This window comes from Meleagris gallopavo, chromosome 7, assembly GCF_905368555.1.
Source record: "Meleagris gallopavo chromosome 7, MGAL_WU_HG_1.1, whole genome shotgun sequence".
Taxonomy (NCBI): Eukaryota; Metazoa; Chordata; class Aves; order Galliformes; family Phasianidae; genus Meleagris; species Meleagris gallopavo.
Window position 1 is genome coordinate 11,596,755 of NC_139410.1, and position 27,212 is coordinate 11,623,966.

General features: G+C 42.3%; 1 protein-coding gene across 4 annotated transcripts in view; it reads right to left on the reverse strand.

Annotated features, from left to right (window-relative positions):
- The window catches only part of CREB1 (cAMP responsive element binding protein 1), a 36,554-nt gene extending 9,788 nt beyond the window's left edge, over positions 1–26,766 (reverse strand). The window contains exons 1-6 of one of the 4 annotated variants that reach the window (XM_085228026.1): positions 26,625–26,765; positions 15,657–15,793; positions 8,151–8,272; positions 4,578–4,724; positions 2,648–2,748; positions 1,283–1,425 (exon numbers count right to left, since the gene is read on the reverse strand). In XM_085228026.1, coding sequence (XP_085084152.1) covers positions 1,283–1,425; positions 2,648–2,748; positions 4,578–4,724; positions 8,151–8,264 — 505 coding nt within the window. In that variant the 5' untranslated portion in view covers positions 8,265–8,272; positions 15,657–15,793; positions 26,625–26,765. Of the gene's footprint in view, positions 1–1,282; positions 1,426–2,647; positions 2,749–4,577; positions 4,725–8,150; positions 8,273–9,270; positions 9,407–15,656; positions 15,794–26,624 lie in introns of all 4 variants that reach the window. The other 3 variants (XM_085228025.1, XM_085228024.1, XM_085228027.1) reach the window with 3 other exon arrangements.
- Positions 26,767–27,212: the final 446 nt, after the last annotated feature.

The following is a 27,212-nucleotide window of genomic DNA, read 5'->3' on the forward strand; positions in this document are numbered from 1 at the left end:
AAGTAACCATACTTTGACAGTAAGGTTTTAATTTTTCCTGAGACTCATATTTTGAGTCACACCCACGACTTAAAATACAAATTAAAATACAAATTAGTTTCTCCGATAAAACAATATCACACAGAGGAGCTACAATCCTCCCCTGGGAAATACTTTCTACTAGTATTCTTCTTGGTTGGTTTAGGTCTTTTCCTTGCCTTTTTCTTCTCATCTGAAATTCTTTGCCTCTTCCATGCTTTACTCCCTTCAGTCTCTTCTGCTGCTACTGCTATTGATCTTGTGTTTCACTTTCTTCTTGCTTTGGCATTTTTCTCTTCTGATTGTATCTCCCCTTCTCTATTACTTCCTCAGCACCTTCCTAGAAGTGTTTTCACTCACACAGGTCCAGTTTCACACATTTTTCTTTCCTTCATGCAGTCTTTGTTGTTTTTTTTCCCTTTCTCTCCCTCTATGCTGTGTACTGAGGTGTACTGAGACATCACTTCTCCTTTCTACTTCCACAGAATTTCACTGTATTCTTATATATAGACATATCAAAGTCTGAGGTGTCCACATGACCAGTTTATTTTACAGTTATGGTAGGAAAGCAGAATTAACATCATTTCAATGTTTAGGTAGGATATTGTCAAAGTGGCTAAGGAGTAAACAGAGAAACAACATTTTAAAGGGACTTTAAGAGAAAGACATGAACTGAGAGTTCTTTCTTCCTCTTGAACATTTAATACTGAGTATATTTGTTTGAGGCAGCATGTGAATTCTAGCTTTACTGTTATATCCTCAACCTTTCAAGTCAAAGTACTGCAGCTATAAAATCTAATGAGCAAAGACAATGAAAACACAGAAACTCTTTTACTACATGTTTCAAATAAGCTTGCTGAAGTCCTTACATTTCAGGACTTTCTAAAAAGTGCAATGGCAGACTAATGAGTCTTCTATTAACAGGGTGATGATTTAGCTTGGATTAATAGTCTGACAGCAAAAATTGAAACTACTGAATTACCTTCATTTGATTCCTGAAGTTTGAAAGTTTATAACAGCATTATGTTTAACTGATATTTTGCCTCTGGAAGCAACAGCTGCACTAGCTGGCAAACAATCCCAGAATGTTAATTGAAGATTTCAAATACTAACAAGAGGAATATATTTAAAAGGTATTGCTGTCAAATAAAGTAATCTTAGTTTTACCTCCTGCTTTACTCTAGCCCACACAGTTATACAAATAATAGTTCTCCATCTTCTCATCCCCACTTACTAGCACCACTAAGAAATTCAGACTACATACTGTACTGCCCACTGCTGGTTTGGTAAATGGGAGTTGGCACCGTAACAGTGGCGATGGCAGGTGCTGCTGTTTCCTCTTCAGACTTTTCCTCTTCGATCCTTGGCACTCCTGGGGCGTCTGAGGACAAGTCATTCAAAATTTTTCTGGCAAAAACAGTGTGTTGTAGAGATTTTAGTAAAAGGTGAGAAAATGTCTTTTTGATGCATAATTATTGGGAAGTGCAGTGAGCCAGCACTGCAAATACGGATGCAAAATGAAAAACCCAGACTACCTTCGAAATCTTATTGGAGAAAGTTGTTTAGAATGCTATGCACAGATGGGTAAGGCAGCCAACAAAGAGCAGCACAGGTGCTTCTCAACAATTGCAATTTTTCCTTTTTCTTAAAAACATGTTTTTGTATCATGCATTTTGACTTGTTTCCTGCTTTCATCCACAAAATATCTGAAGAAAGCAATCTATGCAAAACCTCATCGTTCACATCAGAGGAACTGCTCCCTTTCAGAGACCATCAAGTCCTCAGCCAGAGAGACAAGTATAAAGGAAGTTTGCAGAAATGCTGTACAGGGCCACCAGCTTTTAATGGAACAGCTGCCTGGGAGACAGTGCTGAGTGTTTAAGCAACACAATTATGTTTACAGGGGAGGTAAAAACTCTGCCTTAGAAAGCTGTAAGATTAGCATGTGTAAAGAAAAAGCAGTTTGTTAACTATTTACATGGGCTAATTCTCCAAAGCCCAAACAGCTGAAACATCCCAGCTACAGGTCCTATTGACTGTGACTGTAGGACTGAACATAACCAGTTGCTGCTATTTGCAACATTTAGACTAAGCACTGTCCCACAGAGAGTGGACTATCAAGCCTTTTTTAGTGCAGGCACTGTATTACCTCACTGCAAAATGCCACTTAGGTGTAAAGGAACTTTCTTTGTAATTCTGTTTTCCTGTGGACTGTCTCTAGAATTCAAAGTGTGATGAAGTGAACACAGTTGTAGATTCTAAGTTCCAACATGACACTCGTTGCCTTTCCAAGGCTTTGGGAACCAGAACATCTGTGCTCAGCTATGTGGGAAGGCTGGTCACCCTGCTAGGCAACTTGACAAACAGTGCTTTGCTGTTACTATTTCAGCTCTGCATGTGTGCAGGAACCCCAGCACTGCACAAGCGCTCCACAGTGCCAGGTACCACTTGGACAGAAAACAAATTCCCTTCCAGACAATTTGAATTCTAGGTATTAGATGAGAAAAAATAGTGGACAAAACAGAGAGATTTCAATAAATCTGAACAGAACTATAGAATCCCCCCATTTGGCACTCCATGTGAAGAACACATCAAACAAGAAAAATGCTTCTGCTTTTAACCTGCTTACCTGTAGGAGGGTCGTCTGGAAAGAATTTCTCTCCGTTTCTGTGAGTCTGTGACACTGTCCACTGATTCCTGTGAGTCTTCACTTTCTGCTATAGTTGAGATCTGAAAATAAGAACAGCAATCAAATTTAACAGGACACTTCCAATGCCTTTATTTTAAGGAATTGCTGACGCATGTATTATACACTACTACTACCTATGCAATGGAAAGAAAGAGCAGGCTGCTTAAAAGTAACAGATACAATGAAGAATGACCAGAGCCAGGTATCTACCCATGAGAATGTCTCTTAGAATTTAAATATTACAGTAAGAGAATACAAAAATTAGTCCCAAACAGTTTTTGGTTTTCTTGATTTCTTCCTTGTTTCCATCCATTCTGAGGGAACAAACGAGGAAGTCAGTCAGATTTAGGGAGAGAAAAATTAAAAGCAAATTAAGAAAGGTTGGAAAGAGCAAAATAATGAAATTGAGAAACAACAATTTATAAATCATTGTATGGATTTATTACACAAAGACTGCTTTTTCTTTTGGGAAATCGTCAGGAAAATGTCATGCCTGAAGATGCTAAAAAATAATGCAGTGCTGCAAGTCTGAAAATTGGAGCTAAAAAAAAAAACTTTAAAAGATTCATAAGGGAAAGTTAAAATGTTTCTAACAACTGTAGTTCCATAGTTTTACATTCAAAGTGTCCCAAAAATATTTAAAAAACCTCAAATACATAAACTCTTGAGGCTTTCAAATGGCTATATTCATGTTACAAATATACAAAGCTCATTATAGTCAGCAGCAAAATTCTTATGTGAGAAACACAGCTCTCAGCACAATTTTTTAAGCACCGTAGGGAAGATCCTTAAAGGATCCAAAAGCTTGCTGGCACCTAAATCTCAGTTATCAGATAGAGGGCCTGGACAGGTCCAAGGCTGTCAGTGAAATACCATGCTATATGTATCACAGCATTCCATACACATTTGTGTTTTCACTGAGCCAGGTGAATCCCATCCAGGATTTCACTGTCAGTCTCCTGTCTCCCACCTCTGTGCTAGTAAAGTGCACTTATCTGAAAACTGCTTGCTTCCAATAGATTAAAACTCTGAACTTCTGACTCTATCAGCTGAAGAAGGCAGAGACTGCCAGAAACTCATCATTAAAGCCGACAAGGAGTAAATAAAGACTATTATCAGAATGGCCTAGTTTTAAGTTATGCATGCCTTATTATTTTTACAAGAATACCCAGCTAGGTATCTATCAGTCTAACTCTGTGTAGCTGCCCGAAGTAACACTGGACTTGAAATAGCTCCAAAGAAAAAAGAAATAAATGGTTATGGGTTTTAAGATTTCAGATTACTTTTCTCCTAAGTCTTTAAGCTCTCTCTTCATTCATACTGCATTATCTTTCTTGTTTTACGGAAGAAAAACAACATTCGGCTGGTAAATTTAAATAATATTTTTACAAGAAGACCAATAAGTATATTTTAAGGGCCATAAACATACAGATGTGTTTTGTAAACCAATATAAATGTTTCCTGAAGCAGCAAAGACTCTCATCCCAGAATATCGGGCTCAAAAGATTAACAGATTACACTATAAGAAAAACTGTTCTTGTTCACCTTAGGACAATGTTAACTCTTACACTCTTACTGTGTGAAAATAAAGTAGAGGGAAAAAATTAAGAAATACTGAAAGATAAAACAGAAACCTGTTAAACTCCCCAATCAAGTTCTAGAGGGAAATGAAACTCAGTGATGAATTAAAGTCAAAAAGGTTAAACCAGAAGAGAAAAAAGTCGCAGAGTAGCAAATACTGCACAGATTTTGCTTTTAAATTAATTTAAGCAAAAACATAATCAAGGACACAAGCCCAATAGAAGCCAACAAACTGGCAGGACCGTTCAGAAGGTGCAATTCGCGTATTAGGAAGTTCTTCAGCAAGTACCTGAACTGTCTGGACCTGTGGAGACTGAATAACTGATGGCTGGGCAGCCTGAATTACGCCGTGCACTTGAACTGTCTGCCCATTGGGCAGCTGAACTAAGGTCACCGTGGGTGCAGAAGATGTTGCGTGAGCTGCTGGCATAGATACCTGCAATGTAGAGACAGGGAACAAAAGTTAGGTTATTGCAGAATCTTATTTCACTATCAGGAACACTTTCTGGTGAACAAATTACATCTAATCTAGACACCAGCTAGATGACCCAAATGTTTCAAAGTAATACAAAAAACCCTGAATTGTCTATGCTCAACATCTGACCTACTTTCCAAATTAATCTAATGCAGAGTTTCTGCAGGCTCAAAATATCACCTCTAAAACCATTGACAAGACTGAGAAAAACGCAACTGCTTCTATTTTGAGTAACCTAAAAAAAACATATTAACCTTCAGTTACTTCAGTTACACACTGCTAGGATTTGGGTGTACACCTACTAACACCGCTGAGTCAAAGGCAGAAACGTATGGGAGTGGAACTATTTTTGTTCTCACTCAGGAAAATGCACAGTTATTTGCCAGATGTAAGATGTTAGAATTTGTATAGTCATATCTTTCAGACTTACTAGAGACTAAACCATACTGAGTAGCTGGCAAAATCAACCACGTGTTCAGAAAGAAAAAAACAGGGGGATGCTGAGGACCAAAAGATATGCACTCAGTTATTTTGATCCAGCCTAGCCAGTAAACACAAACTCTGCTTTAACAGCTATTTCATGTCTGAGGAAAAATGGCCCAACTCTTTAAAATCTCAGTTCCTACACACACGTTCCTTTCTAAAGCACAGAGCTGCAGGCAGTGGCTATGCCCAGAGTGAGGTGCCAACTGTGCAGCGCTGAGCATGGCAGTGTGTGTGCAGCCACAGGGCCCTGCACAGGACATGGCCCCAAGGACAGCGCTCCACAAGCAGAGCTGCTCATGCCATGTGGAGAAGTCTCGCTTCTTCGCTGTGCCGAGTGACATGGACCACAATGGGCAAGCAGTGGGCTGTGCACTGGGGCTGCTCTGTGGCTGGTCAGGCACCCCAGGACTCAGTCGTGCTCATCCCAGGTCCGGTGACACAGTGCATGCGGTCACACCTGGGCTCCTGGCAGGCAGAGCAGTGCCAGGGCTGCCACACCGTGCCAGGGCCCCAGAGATACTCCTTACTTGCCATCACAGGCCTTGGCCATCACGGGCCATGCCAGTGAGGGCTCGTTCACTAGCCATCCTGCACCTGCATCCCTACATTTGGAGAAATGGAGTCTTCTGGTGTGTAATGGCTTTTTTAAGAAATGCAATCCATTTAGCTACAGTGGGAGTAGGAGTTCTACTGCCGTCCTGCCTAATCCCAGAGAACTGCTGTATGCAGACTGCAAATTCTCTGCTGCCCTCATGGACATGTGGTTCTCAAAACGCTACAACAGCTCATCTCTGAATCTCCATAAACATCCATCATTTACAAAGAAATTTTGCTCAACAACAGAATTAAGGGGAATTTCATGTAGATCTCTCTCCTCCACAGCTGTCCCTCCCTAATCCACAATCTGTGCTTGCTGTTACCTTCCTTTTTTATGAAAATGGCTGCAGCATTACATGGCCATACTTAGCTTGCAGGAGAAAAACTGGGACTGGGATTAGCGTGACCACGCTTCCCTCTGGCAAATCATATTCCTTCACCAAGTGACCTTTTATAATATTGCACATCTGACTGAACAGTCCTTGGCAGTGACAGCAACGCCGATCAACTGGAGGCTACGCTGTGGCTGCACAAAGCCAACAGCAGAATGCAACTTCCGCAGATGTCTCTGACTCATACCTTGTGGAACTGGAACGAGTTTCCTTTTGACTCCAAAAACTACCCTGAGCTAGCTAAAAACACAGAATTTAGACTAAGCTCATAAGGGGGTGAGCTTACAAGAAGTAATGAAAGATTAAATTAACATAATTAGTTATTTAGACTTGCCTGAGCCTCTGAGGGCATTCTCTAATGCCAAGCACTGCCACATGACACATTAAAAATATCATATTAACGAAACACTGCCGATCAGAATCAGACAAGGAATTGTGTTTGGACTGTTCAGTCCCCTGCATGAGGATTATAAAGTTTGGAAAATAGCCAGGGTGCAAATAATACAGTGAATGACAATAGGGGAATTAGGGAAACTTACATATTTGCTTGTGCTTCACAGTGGTTTTAATAATAACTGCATAGCCTTTTCTTACTCCAAAAAAAAAAAAAAATCTCATTCAAGCGCCAGAGTAATTTTACCCAAGTGAAGTACGTTCAGTCCACTCCATACTGCAAGTTTATCTACCTGGAAGTGAGTATGTCAGAACATAAATGTAAAACATGCTTGCTTCTCCATATGAAATCTTAACACATACCAAGAGGGAAGCAGCTTACTCGTTTTGCAAGAGAAATAAATGACTTTCACTTAGTTGACACTGAAGTGTTATTCACACCTCCTACATTCTGTGCCTAAGTTAGACAGTGACAAAACTGCCCAAAGAGGCAAGCTGGTGCAGGGCAGCTGGTGGTCTGAAAATTCACACCACAGCTCACTGAACAAAAAGTGCCCTGTGCATTTTAACAGCTTGGACCGCTGTGCTATTACTTGAATGGAAGTGTACTGAGTTTACTGAGAGGTGAAAAGACTTCTTAGAGATATTAACCACCTATAAAATTGTACATAATTCAACACATGCGCCACTTAAAAGATATCAAATTCCCCATGCTATGTGATCTAAAAAACATGCTAGCTCTTTGCAGACTGCAAGTACTTTTAAAATGAAATTGTTAAAGGAGAGAGATGAGAGATTCAGTATTCATTTTACACAATAGAATTACTTCTGCCAGCCATCAGTGCATCCAAGACTGACACTAGATTCCAGAATTAGAGATGTAGCTGGAATTGCATAATTTCTTGCCTTTCCAAAATAATTCGGGAGTAATAAATGATCTACTTCTGTCTCTCTATGTGATGAACAATTCTGTGAAATTCCATAGGATAAGACAAGCTGTCAGATGCCAGGTTGTCCCATTTACTTGATCCTAATGTTTACAATGTTCATCCCATCTGATATGATGTTGTATTTTCTGTATTATTTAACTGGATTTTCTGTTTGTTTCCTTCAGAATAAAGTTAATTATTATAGACAAGTTTCTAACAGAAAATACAACAGCGAAACAATCTGGTCAGTATCAAAAAAGACAATAAATTACATAATTTGAAAACAACCCAACCTTTCATTGTTACGGTTGTGGTAATGAATGATAGAAATAATTCAATTAATATTAAATATTCTGTGAAAATTACAAAATTTACATACATACAGTTCTTCAGAATTAACAGTCGAGAGTGATGTGAAGTTGAAAATTTCTAATGCTACAAAAACCTGAAGACAAACATTAATGGAACTATACATAGCAGCTGTTTCAGAGTCGTATCAATTGGACCTTAACTCAGGCCCATGAGCAGACATTATCCCTCTTAAAAAAATCACCCAATAGGTAAGGCTACTATACCATATTATTTTATACCTGGGCTAACGTTGCAATCTGTGGTTGTGCCTGTACTGTCATCTGTTGGGTTTCTGCCTCTGTAACGGCTGCATCTCCACTCTGCTGGTTCTCTGCTCCAGATTCCATGGTCATTTAGTTACCTACAATCACAATATTTGTCGTAAGTCTGTGTTGGTATGCAATTCCATTACTCTTAGTGGATCTGGTAGCAATCACTGCATCTGAATTCCCATTACTACATACTAGTTTCATTTACATATTAAAATGGTGCCAAACTATTAGCATTCAGGCAAAATTTTGCGTGCTTTATGTCTGCCTCAGGTTCATTTTCCTATGTGTAATGTTCCTGAAAAACTGGTCCAGTTTCCTCCAAAAACCGAGATCAGAAAAAAAATGTGTTTTACTCATATTAAAATAATTGCTAGGGCAATTGTACTATGATGATCTACTACCTCCATAATTTGGCACAGTGACCCACAGTTTGTCAGGAAACCTCAGTGCCAAGGTGAAAATATGCCATAATTAAGCCATAAAAGCATTCCTGCTACAGCCCTCCCTCTCCCCATCACTACAGTTTGCAGGTAACCAACAGCAATTTCTGTGTTGGCTACTTAGCTTTCAGTCTTCTATCTGAGCTAAATACGCAACAGCTCCATACACATTTTTTCCACAGCCAGACTGTGCATGGATCTACGTCACAGCAACTTAAGCTCTTCCACTCTGCAGGATTCAGATCAGTATACACAATGATAGAAGCCAGCGCTTGAAGAACCTTAATGCAATTGATTACTTTCAAATTAAGAGGTACACAGTAGTTCATCACGACCTATGTTTTGTATCCTACATATTTTCCAATACACTTATATTTTTAAGAAATAGCTGAGTTAAGTCTGGATCACTAGAAAACACAACTCTATAGAAAGAGGTTGCAAACCCCAGCATGTAGGCAGAATGCAATGAATGCAAAATTCTGCACTGATCTCTGAGAATTACTTTTCAGTTCTTCTTTAAATACTGGTAAGTAAATATTTAAAATTTGACAAAGAACTTCAAAATACAAGGAAACCTTTCCAGGGATACAGTAATACAAAACTAAAATACAGAACCCCCAGTACTAAGTAAGAGGAATGGCCATTACCTCCACAGCCACAATACCAATCTTGTGTACCGCTGTGTGCTGCCCAGTTACTCAGGCCTCTCTCTACCCCGCGGCACCACAGCTCTCCAGAGCAGGAGCAAAACCACCAGTTGAGCATTTCTGCTTTCGAGAGGGCCTGGAGGCAGAGGATGCTCAGATCAGTAGGCAGGTGGAAAGAAGGAGAAATCCCCCTCTCCCTCCAGAACTTTACTGGTCCTGGAGAAAAAGACTTTCAGTATGTGGCGGTACCATGACCATTTTCAAGATACTTCATTTTAAACCTAATCTCAGAGAAATATTAATGCCAACTAGGCTTCAGTATTACAGAAATGAGAACATGCTCAGGAGACACGTTGCCTGAAGCAGTAGGATCACAACTCAAACCCCAGAATAATATGAAATTTCCATCTCTTAGTAAATGATAAAACAGCATTTCAAAGTAGTAACTGCATCTAGCACAAAAAGAAAGCAAGTCAGTGTATATAAAGCAAAATCTGTATACTTACTATTGAAAAAGATTGTTCAGACAGTGTGTATGTGTGTGTGAAAAAAATGAAATGTGGTTGTGTGTACCAAAAAATTAGTTTATAAACCTTAGGAAGTGAAAAGAAGCAGTCATTAAACTTGATTTTCCTTAAAAACAAACAATGAAAAAAACATTTTTAGAAAATGAAAGTTAAAGCCTTCCAAACGCTGGAATTTTGTTCCACCTCTCCTTCTTGTCATGGTTTTACATTCCACTGTATGTGACACCAGTCTGACAAATGCCTACAGATAAAAAACACTTTAACTATAGGTATATGGCTGTAAACTAGTCATGAAAGAAATTAACTGTGAACTCATTGCTTTGAAGTAGTCTACATTGCCATTTTTATAAGAATGTCAAGGACAGCCTGTGTCCATGCAAATACTGCAAGCCCATTCTTCCCAACAGCACCCAGTTTCTCTCACTGCATTTCATCTTCCAGAAAGCACGAAGGAAAACTCCTGCACTATTACTATTTATAATACACATTACCAAAGAGTTCTTAAAGGTGTCATTGATTACATTTTAAGTGGTTTTCTCTAACACGTGAGCTTTTTACTGTGATAGTTTTAGTCCTCCATGTCACACCTCCTTTTTATTTTAGCATTGTTTTCAAGTCCACTAAAGGTTTCTCTTTGATTTTTATCATTCTTATGGAGGTGTCTATTTGATCCCTTTTTTGTGTCTGTACCAGCCATTCTGCCTAGGGTAAGCAAATCAACATCTTTCTCTCAAATCCTCAAAAGCCCACTCCACCAGAACCACTTAGGAGAACGGGCAGATCACATACAGCAGCAGCATCTCCCAGGCAAATACTTTAACAGAACTTAAGAAGATACAGTTTCCCAGCTATGTATTCAAATATGTTGCAAAACTAATAATGGCTTTGCCTGCTGATAGAAATTGTGACTCCAGCATGGAGTCAATTGCTATGGAAAAGGGATTAGAAATAGATAAAATGTAGTAAGTTCCTTGAATTAGGGTCTTACCAATGTTCACAAAAGCACATGTTGCCAAGTTCCTGTTGATACACATGTTTTTGTAGGAAGAATTCCCAGTCTTCTCATACATTATTAAGGAAAAGACTTCTGGTTTCACAAGCCTAGTTTCTACATTTGTGTCATTTCTGTATATATTACAGTAAGTTTTAACTGTTTGAAGTGCACTCTCCTCTGAAATGCCAACATTTTAGAAACCAAATTCTTAACTTGACTTGTAAACACCTAAAAGGAAACTCCTCATAACATACAGTAAGGACTGAGCAATGCAGGAAGCTGCCTGCAAGATTTGCATCTTGACACATGCAGTTGGAGCAAGTTTCAAGGGTGACTTGTAGGGGCTTTTTGGACAAGCTTCGTCTTCGGTTATTTACAGGTTCTAAGTAATCTTGAATTTGGTTAATTTGGAACGTTCTTCCACCTCAGAGGATTTGTATTCCAACTTCTTTACTACTACCTTTTTACCTAGTGTGAGCATTGTGGCTTCACACTCAAGATACACTGACCGTTTCATTGTTTCACATTTGTTTTAACAGCACAGTATTAAAAGATTGCCAAGGCATACAAGGCAAGACACTTAGAACGTAAACACTTAATAAAAATGCATATCATTGTATCAGGCATGACTCATTTCAGAAATGTTCTTTCAAAAATATTTGTTAAATGTATCTATCTAAATGAAATTACCTTCTTATGTCTTCACATAATGCACTGATCAGTTTATTGACTTTGTGCTTGAGCATATGACTATAATGGCTGTAAGACTATAAGGTTATCAATCCCTATTAATTCTTGCAATTCCCAATTCCTCCCTGCTTCCAGGCTGCTTTCCAATTTGTCAAAAAAGGAGTCACACTTCCACTTTCAGAAAAATAGCTCTTGGTGCTGTTCATCTTGAACTAAGCATTCCTAGATTAAACTAAAGGAAAAAAAGAAAAAACAAAACAAAACAAAACAAAACAAAAACAAACAAAAAAACCAACCCCCCCCCCCAAAAAAAAAAACAAAAAACAAAAAACAAAAAACCACCAAAACAGCTGTAACAACCAGAGTTGAAAAAGACAGGACTCTGCTTGCCTGAAACATGCTGGGAATGAACTCTGAACACAGGTTAAGAAAGCTGACATGATTACCTGATTAGGTATGGTCTAACTCAACACTTATATTTAATAGATAACTTTCTTTATTAATTCAAAAAACCCTAGTATTATTTAATGTACTTACTGACTAACTGAAATTCCAGAGATGAACAACTAAACGATAAAACATGCAGCTGACACCCAGTAATTCATTTTAATCAAATCAGTAGAGGGAGAACAAGTTCAGCAGAAACTAACTGTGCTCAACAAAGCTGCAATATCACAGCACTAAGACATTAAGCACAGAATTATGATAATGAACACAAACAGTTGCAGAATGCCTAAGAAATCCTGAACTACATACACTGCAAAAATAATCCAAATAGTCCTGTCTTGTTCATAGCATAAACCAAGGAAAGAGCTCTGGGCACTACTGCTTCTAGCTCATCTCAAGTTTCTGCTTGACATGCACCTATGACAAGAAAAGCTAAAATGCTAGAATGCAACAGTAATAAGGTACTGGGTAGACTTAAAAAATTCTGTTTGTGTAAGTGGGCCTATCTATCAGTTGGATTACAGTGCAGAGGATCTCAGCATACTGTGGAAATGGGCTTTAAGGAATTCAGGTGTTCAGAGAAAGCAAGCATTTGGGGAATGAAAGCCTGTAGCTGTATCAGGAGGCTGCAAAAAAACTGTGTTATTTACTTCCGAAAGATGTGCTCCAAACATTTCAGTAACACAGAAAGTAAGCCAGAAACATTCACTGCCTGAATATAAAACAGCAAAGCTAAAGGACTGCAAGTTTAAAAGTATAAAAATAAAAATTTAAAAATATTTACTAAAAAAAAAAAAGGTGAAAATTGTACTTTATGTACTACACAAAAAGGCCACTGACACTGATAAGCAATTTATCAGGATTAAAATAGGGTTAGACATGCATAAGGACAACAAGAATATCCGTAATTAAGGAGATTATTTCATACAAAAAAAAAAAAAGTGCAGAACTGAAAGGAAGATAACAATGAGTCAAGATGTAAATTAATTTTGAATCCTTAAAAAATCAAATACTTTCATGAGGGGGCAGATTATGTTGTATTTAATTCTTATAGTTCCCAGTACTTCTGTGAGGTACCCACTGCTCACAGACAGGATGCTGACGGAGGTGACCTGCAGATAAGAGTTATCTCTGAGCTCCAATGCTGTACACTCAGAGCATGAGTACAGCCACCTCCCTTCCTGTCTTTAAACTCAGGAAGATATAACTGTCTTCTTACAGATTTCCTATCTTCTTCAATCCACAGTACTCACCTATTGCCAGTTATTCGGCCTCCCTGGTATATCCGCTTTCTTTCTCCTTGTATCTCTTACCCCAGATACCCCTACAAACTCCAGCATCTCTCCCAGACGCAATGCCCCACCCCCTGATCCCTGCCCACCCCTTGGCACCAGACCTTGGCTCGCAGCTACTGCAGAGCTTTCCTGCTCTGCAAGGATGGCGTGTCACCATGCAGGACCAGACCGAAGGAAAGAAGATGGAGCCCACTTCCCAACCACCGCTAAGTCCAAGAAGCAAAGCACCAGTGCTGTGGCAGCTGTAGCAGATACAACCTTCTGCAAGTGAAGAAGGTCCGGAGTGTCGCAAAGCAGTGAGGCAGCACAAATCAGCGTACAGCCGGCAGCCACAGCCGCAGCCCGTTCACAGCAGCCGTGGCCGTCACCTGGAACTTACTAGGCCACACACTTTACTACTTTGAAAGGCCTTTCTCCTCCATAGCTAAGGGATGGCTTTTGGTTTCACTTTATTCAAGCACCCAACCAGATGTTGAAGAGCACCACAATGGCTTCCAACGCCAGCGGGGAACAGACCTGACAGACCTGTGCCCACCAGTCCGGCATGCGCCATGTCCAGTCAGGAGTCCGTCCGATCATCCCGCCGATGTCACCGCCATGGCCATGCTGCTTCAGGCCCAGCCCAGCACCCAGCCACTGAGCTGTGTGCGGCAGTGCAGGGCCACGATAGTAGCTACACACAGACAGGTCTACACGTATTAAAATGAATAAACTGTTTCACAAGGCATGCACCTTTTACAGATATTGCTTACAGCTTCTTGTCCCAAATGTGAATGAAGCCTGTTTTGCCTCCTCCTGCGTTCTCTTCATTTTATTATCTCCAGCAACCTTTAGCATGAAGCGGATTTGAGGATGTTCAGACAAGAGAATAAGTACGCTAACAGTTTTGTATGGTGCTTTAACATGAATGCTGCTGCATATATGCCAGTCCTGATTTCAGTAGCTGTCCTGAGTTCTGGAAGGCTCCTCCAAAGTGAGCATGTCAAGCCTCCTGCTCCTCAAGCAGTGCTCACTATGGCCTGTACTCCATTTTGTTCATAGCAGGCATACCAGCACCATTGTTCAGGAAGCACATACAGCTCCGTAGTCCACAGTTCCAGGAATTAAATAAAGCCACATGTATTTAATACATGTGGCTTTATTAAGCCACAGATCCACCATGAAAGCACTGAAAAGTCATCAAACATCACTGCTGTGTGCTATTATTTGTTTACACCTTTTCAGTGTAATTAGTGAGGACATTCACTTGCAATCTATAAACATTTCCACTGTTACTTCACAGTGTGGCAGCCTTTTCAACTGCTGCTGAGCAGCTGCTCTGTGAATTCTATTCAATCTCTGTCAGACTGAAAATGTTCAGAGAAAAATAATTTTATTTACTGCTAACACATGAGACTTCAAATAACCACTAATAAACGCGCAACATGACAAAACAGGCCCATAATTATCTCTCTGTCACTAATGACTACACACAAATTGCAGTTTTTATGTGAGATTCACTGCCATCCTAAGCTGTCACTGCCTCTGCCCTCAAGCGCTTGTTCCTGTCCTGCTCTCTCCTTTGGGTGACAGAAGACTGTGCACCACGCTGTGAACACAACTTAGTTTGCTAATTCTTTTTGCTAATTCTTCTTAAAACTACTTTCTACCACTCCTCTAACCCTGTTCACCATACAGCCACTCACAATTAGGCTGGCTACAGGTCAGGGCAGTACAGGGGCCAGGCAAGTAAACTGGAAGTGTGAGTACCAAAACTGCCCCAATAACCTCCTGTAAAAAATGCCAAAAATAAGAAAGATCCTCCAGATATTTGCATTCAAGCACAGCAATCTGTGAGGCAAATGCAATAAAAAGCAGGAAAAACACTTACCATTGAAGATAAAATATTTCATCCTGAACTTACAAGAAAAAATGATTCTCAATTTAAAGTGATCCTGCACAAAGTGGAATCATACTATCAGCTGAACATGATAGCCATGGTCCCACTTCTGTTTACATCAGTGTGACACAAGGGGATGTCTGAAATCACTCTGCTGATTGAATGCAGCAGCCAAAGTAAGTGAGATGAAAATATAGCATTTTCATATCGGTCACTGAAAAATGCAACCAGGGACCTTAGTTATGCTTCACAAACTTTTTTGGCTCATGATTATTCAAGAAGCCTTCTAATGCAGTTGTAGCTACATTTTCAAAGTCAGTGAAAATTTCTCATACTTTAACAGATTTAGATATCTAAATGACTGCTGTATTGGAACAAAACATTTGGTTTGCATGCTCTATTTCCCTCTCACTAGGGAAAAAGCTATGAGATTTTTTAAAAAGGTGGAAGATCTAAAACTGAACTCACAGCTACAGAGTAGAGCACCCAAATAAGGCATCAATTTTAGATTCAATTTTATCGTGTTTGCATAACACAATGAAACTGACATTTACCAGGCAGAGGTGAATGAAAATGCACTTGTACCATGTGTGAATGAATGGTGCTTATGCATTCTTCAGTGCTGGATTTTCTTGATTTGCCTTTACGCTCTTGGCATTGTATTAGTATCCAGAGTTTGTCTTCAGGCTTGCTAAAAGGAAAAGAGACTCGACAATAATTAACTGAAATTTATTTCTTATATCAAAAAAGTCACAAGAGCATCCAGCAAGCATTTGTACATATGCATAATTTATTTTTAATGTATACTGCCTTTTCTTGTTCAATATAACATCATCAAGGGACCTAACTGAACTACAAACATTCCCATTAAGAATAGAAATCAGGCACTAAAGATAAAGGTGAACTCTCCTGCTCATCTTAAAAAACAAATAACTCCAATATATTTACATTCAACTGATAATGTGAAAAAAAAAAATCTATTTAAGTTGAAAACCTTATCTAGTAGGAGGGATAGCTCTTGTATGAATGCACCAGTTTTGCCAAGGCCCTTCTAGAAGCTTGGGGGAAGAGATGACAGTAAGTGCTTCCTAAGATATTAACAATGAAAAGAAACCAAATGCCTCACCGCTATCTCACACCTGTCAGTCAGAAATCCCCCTCAAAACTGTTAGACTTCAGTTAACAAAAGAAAATGCCAAAACAAATTACAGACAGGTTATAAAGTCATTTGGTATCTATTACTACTATTATTTAAGATTTAATCCATAAAGATGTTTTATTTATAAATGTTCAGTCCTCATACTCAGTTCACATAGCGTATTAAAAGATTAATCTATATGCTTTACGTCCATGATCCTAATGGTAAGATAGAACCATGATAAATATTTACGAACAGCTTTAGCCAATATGTGCAGTAAAAAAAATTGTCCACAAAGTGTCTGCAAACTGAAACTGTAGAGAAAGCAGATTAAGGATGACCTGGGCAGTATATTCTATCTATTCACAAAGACTTCAGGAGAACTTGCTTGTTTCTAAGAATTCAACACATCTTGTAGTTCTCATATGTTTGTTGCCAATGTTATTTATACAGCGCATTTACATACTAACTGACTGGAGCTTAGCGCAGCCTACCATCTTTTCTCTGAGACTATTTTTAGAGCATAAAAAGCACCTAATTTTCAACCTGCACTGATTTCTTGTAATTCCTGCAAGTGGGAGAAAGTTTTTCTCTCACAAAGGTGCAACTATGTAAAAATATCAATTGACACAGATCTTATCTACATGTGCCTACTGAAAGCACTGTGGAGAACTCTGCAACTTGTGGCTGTTGGTAAAAGTTATCACAACAATATATCTGAATGGTATTATTTGTATGAAGACATCTTCAAGATGACACAAGGGCATCAAATGATTTTTGTTACGATGTTTGGGAGCCAATGCTCTTGCTGACCATATCAAGAACTCGAGAAGCAAACTCGAGAAGCAATTGGTACAGGTCTAGAAAATTAACATAAGCATAGCTGTTGGTAAGCAGGTTTAGTTTATTTCTTAACTGCGGGTGGAGAACTGAAGATTACAGAGCCCACGAGATCTGAGGCTGACTTATGTAACAATGACACCAGACAATTTTTTTCACTTTAAGGGTGCTAACTGTGACCAGACACTATCCAAATGACCGTTTTTTTTTTTAAAGAAAAAAGGAACAGACCTTTCCACTAACATTAGTGAAGTCTTTCCCTTTTTGTTACTTCAAAGGCCTCTGTGACATTGCTTGATACTGCAGATCATACTCCCTTTTGCAAACAGGGGTATCTAACAGATGGTGCAGGCTGCATCTCTTGAGTCCATGGTGAAAGTTCGCTGGACACAGGTATCTAAAAGCCATGTGTTGTATTAATGCAGCCTGAACTCAAGTACTGCGACTACAACAGTAAGTACAATGAACTAACATGTCTGTTCTGCTCATGACACCCTGTGTCCAAGCTGGAACACCCTACCTACCTCTTAACAGGGGTTATTAGTTTGGGCTCAGCATCACATGAAAGCAGCTGCATGATTTCTGCATACGGAGGAAGGCTGTGCCTGGCTGGCACAATGAGCAATTCAGAAAATGTGCTCTGGTACCACTCAGCCAGAGCTGCTCAAGAAGTAACGAAATCTGCCATGCTTCTCAACAGGAGCCAGGATGCTTCCTGTCTCCCTTCACTGCAAACTTGAGAATGCGAAAGTGATCCAGCAGAGGAACTAAGGCAGTCCTAAATGACAGAAAGGAAAGCTCATTCTGCAAGCAGACAGATACCTCTTCTTTCCCCAGAGAGAGGGAGGAAACAGGAGGAGGTGTTACAGAGACTGGTGTCCACACCGATGATGAAAGCAGTATTCACAGCAGAAAGTGATGCAAAGATAGCAAGGTTAAGACTCATCTAAGAAAGTGCATGTGTTCTTTTTTCCCCACTCTGTAGACCTATCAGGACTTGACCTGCCACTGTAATTCAAACAAAAGACATTTGTTTTCCTCTGTATGCATTTTTGTGTCCTGTAGCCTTAAACTGCCCCACCAGTCATTCTGACAGAGCAAGACCAACCTAACTGCTGTGGGTCATATTAGAAAACATTTGGATGTGTATAGTAAGGCTCTTTGTCTATATGCCAGACAACCTTTAAATGTCCCAGCTCAGAGGCTGGAGGAACTGTGCTGGTCCCAAACCTGCAGCTGCACAGAACTCTGCAAGAAGAGACTTTGTACACACTGGTGCTCAGTGCAGGGCTATCTCTGTGGTGGAGTTCTTAGCAAACAATTATGCAGCAATGGCTGGCTGCTCAACAGAGAACTTTCCCAGAAAAAGTTCATATTATGAGGTCCCTGAGTGAACATAAGGGCATTTAATAACATGCCCTCCTGCACAGGCTTTGCTCTAAACACGCGGAAGAGATTTGTACATGTCCAATCATTGGGACCAAAACAAACGCTGAAGTGAACAAGGCTGAGGCTCCTTTGAAATTACATAAACATCACCCAGCTCTTTTAGTGCTCAGAGCAGATCAGGAATGTCACACTAAAAAAAGCTGAGCGTTACAAAGAGTCACAGCAGTCTGGTGAACCTGAGTGCTCGAGGCCCAAAGATCAGGAATGCAACAAATAAGTGATCCTGATGCTGTAGTGGAGAATGCTATCGTCTCACTACAGGTGTTTCTTTCAGTGTAGTAATTTACAGTATATGCTAGGTATGACTTAACAGAAGCATATGTAGGAATGTGAAAAAGACAGATACCCATAGAGACATGTTTATTATTACTCAAAATCTTTCACTTTCAAAGTAACTCATTTCCAGAGTAAGTGGGTTAATTTTTTAGTGTGAAAATATTAATAGGCACTTCACATTCATCAGGATAGCGTACCATAAGACTAGACTCAAGCTGCTTAGAGATTACACTGATTAAAGATGACATCTAATGTAATATGAATGTAACTTTATATTACAAAACTTCATCTGCTGGAAAGTCCCAGAAATTCAGGGTACTTCCCCATGAATAAAGTAAACGTTTCCCATCCTGTAACGATGGAGGGCAGCTGTCAGTATTTAAAGTTCTTTATTCGGTCACCTGAAACATTAAATTAGACACCTGAATTTCATCATCCGTTTGAGGTTTATTTTTCATAGAAAAATGTGACAAAAAGCCTGAGGTTTAAATCCTGTCACCTTTGCTAAAGTCACCTTAGCAGAATACTGCAAACTGAAAAGGGCCAGATGTTGAAATTCCAGAGTCCAAAGACTACTGTCTTTTTCTCATTATTCTTCTGTTTCAGAGAACTGTCAGATCAGTTAAGAAAGCGAGGGCAAGCATGGAGAGTTTTAGGTATTATCAACATATAATTAAACTTGAGAAAAGAATTTTATGTAACAGTTTGTGTCTGTGCTGAGATTCTGTTTGTTGGTGAGAATAGACCGCTCCATTCCAAACCCTCTTCTGAATGTCAGTGGCTAAATAGCTCGTTGAAAATGCTATTTCTGATATTTAGGCTGCAAGTTCTATAGGGGTGAACATTTAAAAAAAAAAAAATACATTGTTCCATTTGATGCTTGTAACATATGTAGTAACCGTAGAGTTCAACTCACAGTGCAACACAAAGTTCTGTAACTTGGTAAACGCTGGGAAGTCTTGTTTAGAAAACACCACCACTTTTAATGAGTTCAGGAAAAAAAAAACACAACAAAACTGATGTTTCAGACCAATGTTTCCACTCTTTTATTAACAGAATATAATTAGAACTGGTCATCTGAAAGCAAGATCGAATAATTTATACAGAGCTGATAGTTAACAGATATAAAGCCAAGTGTCTGAAACAACTTCAAAATAACCTGTATCTGCAGATGCAACACAGATTTTGTTGTAATAGCTTTGTTTCCTTCCTGAAGGGCAGTATAGACTAACTTTTGCTCTGATGCTGCTCTGAAGTGAAAACCTGAATTTTCTACAGTTGGAGTGTTGCAGTAGAATATGCCCAGGAATGCACAAGAAAAACAGCACTTCCCTACAAACCTTGCCCTTGTCCAAGTTCTGAATGCTTCCAATTCACAGAATGTATTGCAACATTAAAACTGAAAGGCTTGGGGCTTATGCCACAGCTCAGCTCGGAAATACTTTAAATCCTGAAATTGCTCTGGCTGAGTTACATTGAAATTGTTGTTGCTTGGTTGGTTAGCACTGCTTCTTGAAGCAACAGAAGATATCTTATCTTGCTTAGTGTACCAAAATTAAATCTATGACCCACCCTCCCTAAACACCAACTGAAACTAAACCATGACCAAATTCTATAATAAGTTTATCAACTGTGTGGGTTCTGTCTTATTTTTCATGCATTTTTGTATTTGCATGGACAGTACAGGAAAACTAAAATGAGGAAGGTCTTTCATATGCCTGCCAGGCAAATCTGCTCTGCTTTAGTATCATCTCCATAACCAAGAATTGGTTATCTTGGTTCTCAAATATCTGTGTGGATTTAAGACCTGTATTACCAGTGGGCACCACAACTTTCTGGATGGAACAGAGATGTGACCTGCTGGTAACTCTGATTTGAGAATGGTGAACCTGAATAAGCAGCAGGAGTCAGTAATGAATCAGAAAGGGCCAGAGAAAGAAACAGAATCCATGCCTTGCTTTAGTATATAAAAGTGCATGAGCATAGAAAAGAAAACCTCTGTTTTGCTTTCTGCAACTAATAATAGCTGGCAGCACTGCTCTAGCTCAGCTTTCCTTCTTGTTCCTATTTATTTCTACCCTTATAAGCTGCCTGTGAAGCTGTGCAGTAAATGGGACTGGGGACCAATTTGGACTACATATGAAGCAGAAAATACAACTTATCTTTAATCTGGACTTGTTCTCTGATAATTTCACAACCCCACAAGCAGTTGTACTGGTCCTGCTGCCATGGGACCAAGAACAGAGAAGGTGAAGAAGAGTTTACTCTGCTGAAGCCTGGCCTGCCCATGGAAACAAAGTAGATCAATTATGGATAGGTGTCGTAAGACTGCAGGAAATAACAAAGCTGCTGAAGAAAACACACATTCTGTAACATGAATATTAATGTTTTATTAATAACTCTTCTTAAGAGTGGGAGGCTAAAAGCAGATTTTTTTTCAAGGAGGGCTTGCTGAGGACTGGGTAGAGCGCCATGTACTTCAGACTGCTCCACCTCTGAGAAAGCAGCTGTCTGCAGCAGGTACCATGCTGCCTTCTCTGCCCACCTCAGGATACTGTGCACTAGTGTGCAATCCACAGAAACCTCTTGCTACAACTTTCCTGTTACAAGTTTCAGCCACAGTTGTTATTTTAAAACCCAGAGGAGAGGCTGCAGCAGTTACATGTAGTAGCAGTGTAACTAAAGGCACTCGCTCTAGCCCAGGTGCCTCGGATGGCTGACAGGACTTAAACTGACGTGTTGGGCCTGGACAACTTCTGGAGCTTTGTCTTTCCAGTGAGGCTTGATTAAAAGCTATCAAATGCAATTTTCCCCATCTGACTGGGCTCCTCACAACCAGAGGCAGTCAACTGTCACATCAATCCAATCTCTTGAAACCCACCTTTGATGAGGAGGAGCTAGTTCAACCATGCAGGTGTCACCAGGCCTTCCAAAAGAAGGAAACTTTCAGTTTTCTTTTTATTTAATTCAGCTGAAACACTTGCTGTGTTACAACTTTCCTAGACACAAAGACAGAGCCCAGCTCCTCCCATGGTTCAGAAACAAGGATGTGCTGCAGCTCCCTGGGACAGGCCGTGGTCCAGCTCTGCTGCTGAAGGGACATAGTTGTCTTCCTCCTTTCTCCAGTCTCACTTTAAATTTGCACCATGCTGGTACTAGCAGGATCTCAATCACCAACTGACTCAGCTCACTCAAGCAGAAGAAAACTGACTTGACAACAGTTTTCTCACATATTAGTGATTTGAACGGGCCTACTAAATTGTACAACCGACACTACAGCCTATGCCAGGGATGGGCAAACAACATGCAACAAAAAGCAGGAGAAAGGAAAGGAGAAAGATATCTGTCTGCTGAAAGCCACATACAGTCGTGTCAGCTCAGATGAAATGAGGGCAGCAGGCTCCTGCTGGTGCCACACTGCAGTGTTTCTGCACACCGCCCTTTTCCACACCTTCCCTCCCTCAGTATTGCCCAGAATGTTCCTATCAGTACAAAACAGAATAATTTGGATGAGTTTCATGAGGGTCAGAAGCCCTGCTTTTGTCTACCGCCCTAGGATTTTCTCAAGAGAAGGCTCTCCACAACATACGAAGGCTTTAATTTACAAACCCTGTGTATATTCCAAGTCTCTTGGAGGAGTGGACAGGCACCAGCAGAATTTGAGACGGGGCCAACTATACAGAGCCAGAGAAGAGCCATCAGGGAAAGGCAAGAAAATACTGCTTCCCATCTACCATTCTAAGGGGTATAAAAGATCAGTTGGATGGGAAGAGATTCCACATTCGTCCCTAGGAACGGTGCAAGGGAAAGGAAAACTGGACTGCTATTTGAATAGCAGTCAAGAATGAGAAGGATTGGGACAGTATCTACCAGAAAAATACATGCAATACTGAAGCCAAAATGCGACGGAAGGTTGTACTGTAGCTGGAGAGATGGTTAAAAAGATTGCAGCAAGGCACTGCAGGGAACACGGACAGGAGGTTAGGAGTTAGAGCAGATGATCAACAAAGAACAGCGCTGAAGAAGTGAACACAGGAGTTGTTAAACACACAGAAGGTGCTTAAGCAAAGTAAATAAGTAGTGTGACAAACAGTATGTGTACACGGTATTAAAGTTTGGAAGCAGCTGCTGCTCACATTCATTTACTCCTACTATCTGACACATAAAAAACTTAAACTTAGTGAAATGATCAAGTGCCACAGCAAAAAGAACAAGATCCATGTGATCCAACTTGGCTATAAACACAGCAATAATCTAAGAACTTCGTGCAGGTTGCATTTTCTCATCTAGCAGCACTGCTGCTCAGGCTGCCCCTCTCCTGCTTCTCCCAGTCCTGTCCTTTCTCCTGATGTGCTGGCACAGCCACTGTGCAGCCCTGCAGCAACTAGGGCAGGGCGCCGGAGTGGGGAAATACAACCCAGCCTGACAGAAAAGGAAAACACAACCCAGACTTACAGTTCTTCCAAATGAAGGAGAAAAAGGTTTCACTGATAGCCTCCCTGACCAACCAAGCTGCCAATGAGATAGCACTTACAGGATCAAAGGCATTTCTACACATCACTTCAAATCTCTCCTCCAAAAAGTGTGAAAACCTCAAGGGCAGACATTTCAGTTTCACACTCCTGCACGAAGGCAGCTTTAAAATAGCACACTGCAAGGCCTTCTGCAGCTTTACCTACAGTAGCCGGGGCTGCCTGGTCTGAGTGACGGTAACAGAATAGCAACTGGAAGGACTCTCCCATCTTCAGAATTATTGTTACATTTTTCACCCAACAGTCTCAGATTTGTAACAAAACAAACATTCTCATGTATCCTTATAATCTTAAGGGGCATCTCTTCAGGGATGAAAGAAATCCTTGAGCTATGCATTTTGCTTAGAATCACTGAGACTATCTAACAGGCATCTGTGCTGCTTTAAAACTACTTGCGTGTAAGTTTATAAAGCACAGAGTAACAGACTTCCTCAAAATGCCTTACTCTCTGAATCCTGTGGATTCTTTGGACTCAGCGGTGCCAGAAAGAGATGGGAGCAGCATCCCTGTCTGTTTGCAAACACTGCTCTACCTGGCAAACCCCAGAGAACAAGCAGAGCCAGGGGCATTTCATCTGCACAGCTCACACACGCAGTTCTAGAAGCACGCAAAACCAGAAAGTGTTGTGCTTTTTCTCACTTTTTTAACCTCAGTACTACCAAGCAGCTGACAAGTTCTGAAGAATAAAATAGGTGTCAGTGCCTTAGTGGGCACTGGGAGAACTGCAAAGAAAATCACTAACCATGAGGTGGTCAGGTTTTCATCATCACCGTGAAGTGTGACTACACAGACTACAGATGAGGCCACACCATTTTTGATTTAGAGAAAAACCAGGGCATTGCCATGTATCTCCAGCTGCAAGCAGGCAAAGAAGCAGTGAGCTCCAGCCCAACTCAGCAGGGCTGTTTCTCTCGCTGAGGATTACTGTCTTTTTCATGAAGCTGACTTTAGATTACAAGCAGAAAGCTGGCAAGGCCTTCTCATTGCAGCAAAGCCTTGAGAAGTGTGGCATGAGTAACCCATCTCCACTTGCTAAGAGATCCTAAAATAGAGTTGAAGTGCGAATATCCCATTTGTTGCACAAGGGTGTCAACAGAAATTCCCCATCAGGGCCTCAGCTGCTAGCAAAGCCTGCACCCAGCGGGCTGTAGCTGCACATGGGCAAGAAGTGCTCACCTCTGAGCACGGCTGAACTTCTACTTTCCAGAACATTTTATATTTGATCTCAGGACCAGCAATAGTGACACCAGCTCACACTTCCACAAAACAGGCAGACTGATGACTTGACAACCTAAATTAGATGCTTCTAAATTTTCTGCATCAACAGATCACTCTCCCCTGTCAGACCATTCCTTGCACCCAGGGCAGCAGGCACCTTACCACCAAAGCCATGGGGAGGATCTGATGCAAACAACTCATGGGAGATCCAGATACAAAGCTGGGAAAATTATTTTTAACACTTATACTCTATCAATAAAATTTTAAAAATTATTATATTCTTCTTTCCTGCACTTAAATATCTGATCTTGGGTCACCTGACAGTGATGCACAGCAAATACAATCTCCTGCCTGCTGCTATTCCCAACCGGCCCCGTGAGGATATACAGGGCTCATGCGGATACAGCGTATGGGTTAGAAAACATGGATCTGAGAGTCCTCTGCCGTTATGAAACAGCGTGTGTGGGGGATAAATAAAGTGTCGTATTTCTGAAGCTACAGAAAGTACTATGCAAGGATTTACTGTCACATCTTTGTATTTAAAATGAACAGCATACCTCATCAAACCAAGAATGAATGAAATACACCAGCCACTACAAATCATTTAATCACCACCAACAGCTATGCTGCCTGCTGACACCCACAGATGTCCACTGTTCAGTTACAGCTTCAAGAACCCCTCTATCACAGAGAGCGACAAGCGACATGGAACACCCTTGGCATTTATGTTGACAGTGGTGGAAGTGACAGAACACAGCGATTTGCACAGAAGGAAGGACAGCCTATCCACACACTTCTGTGAATTGCTAATATCTGTCCTGATCCAAAAAATTATTTTGGTGACTTACATTTTACTTCACAAACAAAGCCAAACATATTTGCTGGTGATGGGGAAGGGACTAAGGGATACTGTATTTCAAAAGAGAGTGCTTGGTGCTCACAGTGGGTCTGCAGTTGCTTAATGATCCTAGGTCAGTTTCTAGTCCTTTATTTGAGAAACAGGAAAATTGTTTCTAACCTCAGGAAGAGATGTTTTTCATAATAGTGTAACTCCAAAAGCACTGCAGTACTTAAAAGGGACAATTAAAAAAAAAAAATCTGGAAAGACAAGACATATGGTCCGCAAAAATAAAATATATCTATCTCCTCGTGTGTACTTGAGAGGTGTAATAACCTTCGTGTAAAATACATTTTTAAGAAGATCCGATTGCCACGTCACTTTGACTTATTGCTGAGCACAGAGATGAGGATATCCAGGTTTGGAAGCGGGAATAGAGTCCTCTATCCTAGGGAACAAGGCGGGAACGGCCCGCAGCTGCGGCACCGGCGGCGGGCGAGCCGGCGTGGCGTGGGAAGGCGCCGTCGTTGACATTTGCGATTAAGGGACGGACAGAGGTCGGATCCCGCCGGTCGTGCGGCACCCGGAGCCGCGGGGCGCTGGCACCGGCGGCTCCCGAGCGAAGGCTGGCCGCCGCGGCCGGGCTCGGGTTCGCTGCGGGTTAAGAATACCGCCGGGGCGCCCGGCTCCGCTCGGAGACGTCGGGTGCCGGCGCGGGGACCTCCTGCAGGCGGGCTGGGCTCGGGACGCGCCGCCGGCGGCGCCCCGCGGGACGCGGCGGCGGCTCTCGGCTCTCTGGCGGCGGGGCCACGGCCCGGCCCGGCCGGGGGAGGAGAGCGGGGCAGCGCCGCCGGCGCCCGGCAGCGGCGGAGGGCGTCCCGCGCCGCGGGTGAGCGGCCGCTCCGCGCCCCCGTCCTCGTCCTCGTCCTCCCGCCGCGGGGCCGGGCCCTCCCCGCCGCGCCGAGCGCCGCCGCTGGCTGCCGCCGGAGCGGCCCGGCCGAGCGGCCGCCGCCGGGGCCGGCTCCCATCCGCCATTATCCTTTGTTCGCGGCGCGGCGGCGGCGGGGACGGTGCGGGGCTCGGCTCCATCTTTGAGGCGGGCGCCCCTCCCGCGGGCGGTGCGAGGCCGGGCCCCCGCGTCCCGCCGCCCGCCGGCCGCCCCGGTCCCCGCCGGGCTCCATTTCCTTCCCTCCCCCCCGCCCCTGTTCGCTGGGCGCCGTCCTCCTCTTACCGGTTGCGGGCTGCTCCGTCACTGCTTTCGTTCGCGCCTGGGATCTCGCCGCAGTTTTATTCTCTCCCCCACGTAACACACCGCGTCAAACTACACCTCCGCCGCGTCACTCACACACACACAGGCGCTCCCAGCCCGGCGACAGGCAGGCAGCGGCCGACTGAGGAGCGCCAGCCAGGGAGCAAGCGCCGAGCGCGCCGCGGCCCGCACGGAAACCGCCGAGCGCTCACGGAAACCGCCGAGCGCGCGGCGGGCGGCGGGAACGGCCGAGCGCGCCGCCGGCCCCCTCGGAAAGAGCCGAGCGGCCGCGGAAACGAACGAAGCGCCCCGGAGGGGTGGCGGAAAGAGCCGAGCGGCCGCGGGAAGGCGCGAACGGCGCTTCCGCCCGAGGCGGCCCGCGGGGCGGGCGGCGGGGCTGGCGCGGAAATCCCCGGGCGCTCGCGGAAACGGCCGAACCGCCCCGAGCCGAGGAGGCCCCGCGGGCGGCCGCGGCCGCCTCAGAGCGCGTCCGGGGCGCCGGGAACCCGGGCTCGCCGAGCGCGGCCCCGAGCGCGCGTCGGCCGCCGCCCCGCAGGGCTGCGCGCCTCA